This window comes from Crocodylus siamensis, chromosome 5 (genome assembly GCF_052110815.1).
Source record: "Crocodylus siamensis isolate JL-2025a chromosome 5, ASM5211081v1, whole genome shotgun sequence".
Lineage (NCBI taxonomy): Eukaryota > Metazoa > Chordata > Crocodylia > Crocodylidae > Crocodylus > Crocodylus siamensis.
Window position 1 is genome coordinate 73,499,698 of NC_143399.1, and position 9,997 is coordinate 73,509,694.

The following is a 9,997-nucleotide window of genomic DNA, read 5'->3' on the forward strand; positions in this document are numbered from 1 at the left end:
ATGCGTAGTGGACTGGACCAGCCTGCATAAATCATGACATGATTGATCATGTGGTTTTGAAACGGGGGCAGCGCCCGAGAGCCCCCTATTGACCAGGCACCACTGAGCTGGGGCATGGTGGGAAATGGGCTCGGGGTGAACGGCTCTGGGAAACTGAGACACAAGCTAGAGGGCACTTTTGCTGAGCTGTCACAGCAGCAACCCCTCCCCTGTCCCCACAGCAGCTCACCAAAACTCTCTATGCAGGTGGAAAGCAGCTGGGAGCTGGAGGCAGAGCCCCACATGCTGAGTAGGGAGCTGCCCACCTGAAGCTCCCATCTGAAGCTCCCCCCAGCCTCTGCTCACGTGGAGTGATGCAACAGAGGCAGGAGAAGCAGGAGGGCCACTGCTGGAAGCGAGGGGAGCAGAGCAGCGCTGCTGGCTCATGTCCCAGCCAGCTGTTGGGCTGTTCCTGGTGCGGCTTCAGCAGGCTGGGTGCTGCTCTGTGCTCTTTTCACTCCTGCCCCTGTGTAATTCTGTAAACACACTGGCCAAAAAAGAAAAATGAAGGAAGCTGTATGTCATAGCTAGATGCAAAGAAATTGGAGTTGCTCAAAATCTACTTTGCCTTAGTCTTCACAAAAAAATAAAATAAAATCAGTTTAAAAAATAGGATGTGATAGATGGTTAATAAGGATTACTTGGGTAAAGGGGAAAATTTAAGGTGGAGACAATAGAAGAGAGTCAGAGATTTTGATTGATTTGAATTAATTCAAGTCAGGAGGACCTGCTGAACTTCATCCCAGGGTACTGAAGGAACGAGAAGAGTAGATGTCAGAGCTTTTGGAAATAATATTTATCAAGTTGTAGGAGACAAGTGAGGTACCAGAGGACTGCAAAAGGATCTGGTAAGAGAGTTTTACGTTATGGTTTTGCAAAAAGTACTTTCTACGGTCATTAATAGACTTCTTCCTTATGACTTTTGCAGTCAAGGTGGGGATTCTTTCTACTGTCAATATTAATCTCCCTGTAACAGGGGGCTAGTTAAATGATGTAATTAAGCGGGAGGCTGCCCATTTTCTGCCAGGGGGCGCTATCTGTGGCTCCGTTCCTCCCCTACACCACAGCCTAAGCCTCGCAGATGGCATCTCAATGTTCTCATCAACACTGACCCCTCGCTGGGCCCCAGAATCCTACTATTGAGCCCCTCTGTGAACCCTCCATTCCAGCAGCCTGATCCGCCTTCATTCTTGGCAACATGGCTCCCTGAGCTGCTTCCCCATCATGGGTGTGGTTCCCCACCCCTGCCAGGACCTTGGGCTACTAGCCCTGGCCCATCTCCAGGCCAGTTGGAGCCCCAGACGCGCAGTGCATAGGCTTGTCTCTGGGAAATTTCCTTTCCAGAGATGAGCCTATGAATTGCACTTCATCAACCTCCTGGATAATAAAAATCAAAGACTAAATATAGACATTAGATTTATGACACATTATAACCTGCCTGACATCTGACTCCTCAGGTATCTCTCCACTATTCATCCCCCTTCTCTCTCCCACCCTCTCCCTCACCCATTGACTCCTCAGTCTAAATTTTCACTGACTGCCTATCTTGTATACGTACCAGCCCAGCCTCTGGCTTCTTTACTTTTCCTTCCATCCAGGAAGAGCACACACCAACTGCTGAAACTTACTTAGCCTGAGGAAGGGTTTTTGAACTTGAAAGCTTGCTTAATAATTGTTTTCAAACCATTTAAGTTGGTTTAATAAAGGATATCAGATTCACCCACAGATACTTGTCTGCCTATATATGCAGGAGCCAAACCAGGGAGCACTGTCTACTCTTTGGACTGAGAGAGTGCTGCCGTTTGGCTCCTGTGCCAGGACGGATGTGGGCACCGCATGGCCTGGTAGAGTTTCTGGAAGCCAGACAGATGTCTTGGGGAGAGACCGAGTATTATCCCCGAAGGATGGGAGGGGCAGCTCCTCATTGCCATGCCGCAGGTGACATTTTCCATCAGAATGCCATCATTTCAGGAGTAGCCGACGAGGCTGGCATTGGATGCTGTGTGGCTCGTCCCCAAAGGAGCAGCATCCAAAGGAGGAAGCACTTTCTTGTCTTTGAACCCAGAGAGCGCTGGCATTTGGATGCTGTTCCTGGGAAGATGCGCTGAGCTTGTGGCACTGTCTGGCTTCTGACAGCTGCTCGTGTCACGAGGACAGAGAGAATGTGCCTGCAGGGATGGGGCGGGGCAGGGCAGGGCAGGTCCCTGTGCCTACCCGTACTCGCCCGTCCTTTCCCCCAGCAGAATGCCTCTCAAGGCTCGTGTTCATTTCGCGCCCAATGTCCAGGCAGAGGCCTGTCTTCCTCAAGGTTCCTGAAGAGGGGCTGGCACAGAAATGTGCTTGCCAGAGAGCCGGCTTGTGGCAGGGGAATATCTTTGAGACTGGCAAGACGGGTGTGTGCGGCCTGAGAGAATCCCCCCATGACCCTTGGGTTTAGAGCGGGGCAGGGAGCCTTGAGGGCGGAAAGCTTTCTGGATCCCTCTGTTGAGTGTTTCCCACTGAAGTTGGAGTTGGCTTGACCCGTGACCTAGGCCTCAACCGGGAGCACTTACGTTTAGGGATGTTCGAGCAAGAGCTCTGGTTGGGACGCTAAGTCATGGATCCCCCTTGGGGTGGCTGGCTGCCAGCTGCGGTTCACCTGCCGCAGCGTCTCTTCAGGGCTGCCCGTTGCTGTGCAGCATGTTCTCCAGGATCAAGAGCCAAACCAGGACGCACTTTCTACTCTTTGGACTGAGAGAGCGCTGCCGTTTGGCTCCTGTGCCTGGACCACCGTGGGCACCGCGTGGCATCGCGCGGCTTCTAAGTTGGAGGGAGAGTTTTATCCAAAAGAAGGACCGGAGGGGCAGTTCCTCTCTACTATCGGGGAGGTGACATTCTCCATGCGAGCGTCGTCGTCTTGGGAGTAGGTGCCGAGGCTGGCACTGGACGGAGAGGTTCCTGTGTGGTCCGTCGCCGAAAGATCAGCATCCAAATGAGGAAGCACTTTCTTCTCTTTGAACACAGAGAGTGCTGGCATTTGGATGCTGGTCCTGGGAAGATGCCCTTGGGTTTAGAGTGGGGCAGGGAGCCTCGAGGGCGGAAAGCTTTCTAGATGCCTCTGTTGAGGGTTTCCCACTGAAGTTGGAGTTGGCTTGACTCGTGACCTAGGCCTCACCCGGGAGCACTTACGTTTAGGGATGTTTCAGCAAGAGCTGCGGTTGGGACGCGAAGTCATGGACGCTGCGTTGCTTGGGTGGCTCGCAGCTGCAGTGCAAGAGCCCCAGTGGCTTTTGATCGCTGGCGTAGCTGCAGAGGCTGGAAGCAGAGCTGCCGGTCCCTGTGCGGCTTGATGTGAAGGATCAAGAGCCAAACCGGGACGCACTATCTACCCTTTGGGCTGAGAGTGCTGCCGTTTGGCTCCTGTGCCAGGACGGATGTGAGCACTGCGTGGCATCGCGCAGCTTGTGGATCGAAGTTTGGCGGGGGAAGTACAGGAGTAGCTGGCAAGGCTGGCATTGGACCGGGAGGTTCGTGTGTGGTTTGTCTCCGAAGGATCAGCATCGAAAGGAGGGAGCGCTTTCTGTCTTTGAACAGGGAGAGTGCTGGCATTTGGATGCTGTTCCTGGGAAGGTGTGGGAACTTGGTGGCACTCTTTGGAAGGATGGGGCAGGGCAGGTCCCTATGCCTACCCGTACTCGCCCGTCCTTTCCCCCAGCAGAATGCCTCTCAAGGCTCGTGTTCATTTCGCGCCCAATGTCCAGGCAGAGGCCTGTCTTCCTCAAGGTTCCTGAAGAGGGGCTGGCACAGAAATGTGCTTGCCAGAGAGCCGGCTTGTGGCAGGGGAATATCTTTGAGACTGGCAAGACGGGTGTGTGCGGCCTGAGAGAATCCCCCCATGACCCTTGGGTTTAGAGCGGGGCAGGGAGCCTTGAGGGCGGAAAGCTTTCTGGATCCCTCTGTTGAGTGTTTCCCACTGAAGTTGGAGTTGGCTTGACCCGTGACCTAGGCCTCAACCGGGAGCACTTACGTTTAGGGATGTTCGAGCAAGAGCTCTGGTTGGGACGCTAAGTCATGGATCCCCCTTGGGGTGGCTGGCTGCCAGCTGCGGTTCACCTGCCGCAGCGTCTCTTCAGGGCTGCCCGTTGCTGTGCAGCATGTTCTCCAGGATCAAGAGCCAAACCAGGACGCACTTTCTACTCTTTGGACTGAGAGAGCGCTGCCGTTTGGCTCCTGTGCCTGGACCACCGTGGGCACCGCGTGGCATCGCGCGGCTTCTAAGTTGGAGGGAGAGTTTTATCCAAAAGAAGGACCGGAGGGGCAGTTCCTCTCTACTATCGGGGAGGTGACATTCTCCATGCGAGCGTCGTCGTCTTGGGAGTAGGTGCCGAGGCTGGCACTGGACGGAGAGGTTCCTGTGTGGTCCGTCGCCGAAAGATCAGCATCCAAATGAGGAAGCACTTTCTTCTCTTTGAACACAGAGAGTGCTGGCATTTGGATGCTGGTCCTGGGAAGATGCCCTTGGGTTTAGAGTGGGGCAGGGAGCCTCGAGGGCGGAAAGCTTTCTAGATGCCTCTGTTGAGGGTTTCCCACTGAAGTTGGAGTTGGCTTGACTCGTGACCTAGGCCTCACCCGGGAGCACTTACGTTTAGGGATGTTTCAGCAAGAGCTGCGGTTGGGACGCGAAGTCATGGACGCTGCGTTGCTTGGGTGGCTCGCAGCTGCAGTGCAAGAGCCCCAGTGGCTTTTGATCGCTGGCGTAGCTGCAGAGGCTGGAAGCAGAGCTGCCGGTCCCTGTGCGGCTTGATGTGAAGGATCAAGAGCCAAACCGGGACGCACTATCTACCCTTTGGGCTGAGAGTGCTGCCGTTTGGCTCCTGTGCCAGGACGGATGTGAGCACTGCGTGGCATCGCGCAGCTTGTGGATCGAAGTTTGGCGGGGGAAGTACAGGAGTAGCTGGCAAGGCTGGCATTGGACCGGGAGGTTCGTGTGTGGTTTGTCTCCGAAGGATCAGCATCGAAAGGAGGGAGCGCTTTCTGTCTTTGAACAGGGAGAGTGCTGGCATTTGGATGCTGTTCCTGGGAAGGTGTGGGAACTTGGTGGCACTCTTTGGAAGGATGGGGCAGGGCAGGTCCCTATGCCTACCCGTACTCGCCCGTCCTTTCCCCCAGCAGAATGCCTCTCAAGGCTCGTGTTCATTTCGCGCCCAATGTCCAGGCAGAGGCCTGTCTTCCTCAAGGTTCCTGAAGAGGGGCTGGCACAGAAATGTGCTTGCCAGAGAGCCGGCTTGTGGCAGGGGAATATCTTTGAGACTGGCAAGACGGGTGTGTGCGGCCTGAGAGAATCCCCCCATGACCCTTGGGTTTAGAGCGGGGCAGGGAGCCTTGAGGGCGGAAAGCTTTCTGGATCCCTCTGTTGAGTGTTTCCCACTGAAGTTGGAGTTGGCTTGACCCGTGACCTAGGCCTCAACCGGGAGCACTTACGTTTAGGGATGTTCGAGCAAGAGCTCTGGTTGGGACGCTAAGTCATGGATCCCCCTTGGGGTGGCTGGCTGCCAGCTGCGGTTCACCTGCCGCAGCGTCTCTTCAGGGCTGCCCGTTGCTGTGCAGCATGTTCTCCAGGATCAAGAGCCAAACCAGGACGCACTTTCTACTCTTTGGACTGAGAGAGCGCTGCCGTTTGGCTCCTGTGCCTGGACCACCGTGGGCACCGCGTGGCATCGCGCGGCTTCTAAGTTGGAGGGAGAGTTTTATCCAAAAGAAGGACCGGAGGGGCAGTTCCTCTCTACTATCGGGGAGGTGACATTCTCCATGCGAGCGTCGTCGTCTTGGGAGTAGGTGCCGAGGCTGGCACTGGACGGAGAGGTTCCTGTGTGGTCCGTCGCCGAAAGATCAGCATCCAAATGAGGAAGCACTTTCTTCTCTTTGAACACAGAGAGTGCTGGCATTTGGATGCTGGTCCTGGGAAGATGTGGCAGCATTGTGGCTTGTGGCAGCTGATCGTCTGACTGGGAGGAGGAGAACTTGCCAAGAAGGAGAGGGGAAGGGGGCAGTTTCCTAGCCGGACCCGTTGTCGCCTGCCAGGTTCCGCCCCAGCTAGCGCCTGAAGGAAAAGACCTAGTTGTGTAGGGAGATTCGTGGCTTGCCCACGTTCCCCGAGGTGGGCTGGCAAGGACAGCGCCGTTCTATGGAGCGGGCTCGGGGGCTGTGGCCTCTCTTGCAGCCAGGGAAGACTGGTTGGTAGCGTCCGAAAGAGTGTGTGCATTGGCTTTGGGTTGAGAGTGGGGAATTGAGGCGGGAGGGTCGAAAGCTTGCCAGATACCCGGGCTGAGGGTTCCCCTTTGAGCTTGGCCTCAAGCAGGGACACTTACATTTCGGGATGTTCCAGCAAGAGCTGTGGTTGGGACGCTAAGTCATGGATTCTCCTTTCCATTGGTGGCTGGCAGGTGCAGGGCAATTGGCCCAGTGGGTCCTCGTCGGAGGGCTAGCTGTGCAGGCTGGAAGCAGATTCCCGTGCGGCTCGATGTGAAGGATCAGGAGCCAAACCAGGGAGCACTGTCTACTCTTTGGACTGAGAGAGTGCTGCCGTTTGGCTCCTGTGCCAGGACGGATGTGGGCACCGCATGGCCTGGTAGAGTTTCTGGAAGCCAGACAGATGTCTTGGGGAGAGACCGAGTATTATCCCCGAAGGATGGGAGGGGCAGCTCCTCATTGCCATGCCGCAGGTGACATTTTCCATCAGAATGCCATCATTTCAGGAGTAGCCGACGAGGCTGGCATTGGATGCTGTGTGGCTCGTCCCCAAAGGAGCAGCATCCAAAGGAGGAAGCACTTTCTTGTCTTTGAACCCAGAGAGCGCTGGCATTTGGATGCTGTTCCTGGGAAGATGCGCTGAGCTTGTGGCACTGTCTGGCTTCTGACAGCTGCTCGTGTCACGAGGACAGAGAGAATGTGCCTGCAGGGATGGGGCGGGGCAGGGCAGGGCAGGTCCCTGTGCCTACCCGTACTCGCCCGTCCTTTCCCCCAGCAGAATGCCTCTCAAGGCTCGTGTTCATTTCGCGCCCAATGTCCAGGCAGAGGCCTGTCTTCCTCAAGGTTCCTGAAGAGGGGCTGGCACAGAAATGTGCTTGCCAGAGAGCCGGCTTGTGGCAGGGGAATATCTTTGAGACTGGCAAGACGGGTGTGTGCGGCCTGAGAGAATCCCCCCATGACCCTGGAAGGATGGGGCAGGGCGTACTCGCCCGTCCTTTCCCCCAGGGTGTCTTTATGTGCTTGCCAGAGAGCCGGCTTGTGGCAGGGGAATATCTTTGAGACTGGCAAGACGGGTGTGTGCGGCCTGAGAGAATCCCCCCAGACCCTTAGAGCGGGGCAGGGAGCCTTGAGGGCGGAAAGCTTTCTGGATCCCTCTGTTGAGTGTTTCCCACTGAAGTTGGAGTTGGCTTGACCCGTGACCTAGGCCTCAACCGGGAGCACTTACGTTTAGGGATGTTCGAGCAAGAGCTCTGGTTGGGACGCTAAGTCATGGATCCCCCTTGGGGTGGCTGGCTGCCAGCTGCGGTTCACCTGCCGCAGCGTCTCTTCAGGGCTGCCCGTTGCTGTGCAGCATGTTCTCCAGGATCAAGAGCCAAACCAGGACGCACTTTCTACTCTTTGGACTGAGAGAGCGCTGCCGTTTGGCTCCTGTGCCTGGACCACCGTGGGCACCGCGTGGCATCGCGCGGCTTCTAAGTTGGAGGGAGAGTTTTATCCAAAAGAAGGACCGGAGGGGCAGTTCCTCTCTACTATCGGGGAGGTGACATTCTCCATGCGAGCGTCGTCGTCTTGGGAGTAGGTGCCGAGGCTGGCACTGGACGGAGAGGTTCCTGTGTGGTCCGTCGCCGAAAGATCAGCATCCAAATGAGGAAGCACTTTCTTCTCTTTGAACACAGAGAGTGCTGGCATTTGGATGCTGGTCCTGGGAAGATGTGGCAGCATTGTGGCTTGTGGCAGCTGATCGTCTGACTGGGAGGAGGAGAACTTGCCAAGAAGGAGAGGGGAAGGGGGCAGTTTCCTAGCCGGACCCGTTGTCGCCTGCCAGGTTCCGCCCCAGCTAGCGCCTGAAGGAAAAGACCTAGTTGTGTAGGGAGATTCGTGGCTTGCCCACGTTCCCCGAGGTGGGCTGGCAAGGACAGCGCCGTTCTATGGAGCGGGCTCGGGGGCTGTGGCCTCTCTTGCAGCCAGGGAAGACTGGTTGGTAGCGTCCGAAAGAGTGTGTGCATTGGCTTTGGGTTGAGAGTGGGGAATTGAGGCGGGAGGGTCGAAAGCTTGCCAGATACCCGGGCTGAGGGTTCCCCTTTGAGCTTGGCCTCAAGCAGGGACACTTACATTTCGGGATGTTCCAGCAAGAGCTGTGGTTGGGACGCTAAGTCATGGATTCTCCTTTCCATTGGTGGCTGGCAGGTGCAGGGCAATTGGCCCAGTGGGTCCTCGTCGGAGGGCTAGCTGTGCAGGCTGGAAGCAGATTCCCGTGCGGCTCGATGTGAAGGATCAGGAGCCAAACCAGGGAGCACTGTCTACTCTTTGGACTGAGAGAGTGCTGCCGTTTGGCTCCTGTGCCAGGACGGATGTGGGCACCGCATGGCCTGGTAGAGTTTCTGGAAGCCAGACAGATGTCTTGGGGAGAGACCGAGTATTATCCCCGAAGGATGGGAGGGGCAGCTCCTCATTGCCATGCCGCAGGTGACATTTTCCATCAGAATGCCATCATTTCAGGAGTAGCCGACGAGGCTGGCATTGGATGCTGTGTGGCTCGTCCCCAAAGGAGCAGCATCCAAAGGAGGAAGCACTTTCTTGTCTTTGAACCCAGAGAGCGCTGGCATTTGGATGCTGTTCCTGGGAAGATGCGCTGAGCTTGTGGCACTGTCTGGCTTCTGACAGCTGCTCGTGTCACGAGGACAGAGAGAATGTGCCTGCAGGGATGGGGCGGGGCAGGGCAGGGCAGGTCCCTGTGCCTACCCGTACTCGCCCGTCCTTTCCCCCAGCAGAATGCCTCTCAAGGCTCGTGTTCATTTCGCGCCCAATGTCCAGGCAGAGGCCTGTCTTCCTCAAGGTTCCTGAAGAGGGGCTGGCACAGAAATGTGCTTGCCAGAGAGCCGGCTTGTGGCAGGGGAATATCTTTGAGACTGGCAAGACGGGTGTGTGCGGCCTGAGAGAATCCCCCCATGACCCTTGGGTTTAGAGCGGGGCAGGGAGCCTTGAGGGCGGAAAGCTTTCTGGATCCCTCTGTTGAGTGTTTCCCACTGAAGTTGGAGTTGGCTTGACCCGTGACCTAGGCCTCAACCGGGAGCACTTACGTTTAGGGATGTTCGAGCAAGAGCTCTGGTTGGGACGCTAAGTCATGGATCCCCCTTGGGGTGGCTGGCTGCCAGCTGCGGTTCACCTGCCGCAGCGTCTCTTCAGGGCTGCCCGTTGCTGTGCAGCATGTTCTCCAGGATCAAGAGCCAAACCAGGACGCACTTTCTACTCTTTGGACTGAGAGAGCGCTGCCGTTTGGCTCCTGTGCCTGGACCACCGTGGGCACCGCGTGGCATCGCGCGGCTTCTAAGTTGGAGGGAGAGTTTTATCCAAAAGAAGGACCGGAGGGGCAGTTCCTCTCTACTATCGGGGAGGTGACATTCTCCATGCGAGCGTCGTCGTCTTGGGAGTAGGTGCCGAGGCTGGCACTGGACGGAGAGGTTCCTGTGTGGTCCGTCGCCGAAAGATCAGCATCCAAATGAGGAAGCACTTTCTTCTCTTTGAACACAGAGAGTGCTGGCATTTGGATGCTGGTCCTGGGAAGATGCCCTTGGGTTTAGAGTGGGGCAGGGAGCCTCGAGGGCGGAAAGCTTTCTAGATGCCTCTGTTGAGGGTTTCCCACTGAAGTTGGAGTTGGCTTGACTCGTGCACCGCGTGGCATCGCGCGGCTTCTAAGTTGGAGGGAGAGTTTTATCCAAAAGAAGGACCG

The 9,997-nt window shown here is 56.4% G+C and overlaps 1 protein-coding gene across 1 annotated transcript in view; it reads right to left on the reverse strand.

Moving 5' to 3' along the window:
- Positions 1–9,063, reverse strand: part of LOC149864280 (uncharacterized) — a 31,733-nt gene extending 22,670 nt beyond the window's left edge. The window contains exons 1-3 of the mRNA XM_090049776.1: positions 9,010–9,063; positions 7,798–8,031; positions 5,805–6,038 (exon numbers count right to left, since the gene is read on the reverse strand). Coding sequence (XP_089905902.1) covers positions 5,805–6,038; positions 7,798–8,031; positions 9,010–9,063 — 522 coding nt within the window. The remainder of the gene's footprint in view (positions 1–5,804; positions 6,039–7,797; positions 8,032–9,009) is intronic.
- Between the last annotated feature and the right edge of the window lie 934 nt (positions 9,064–9,997).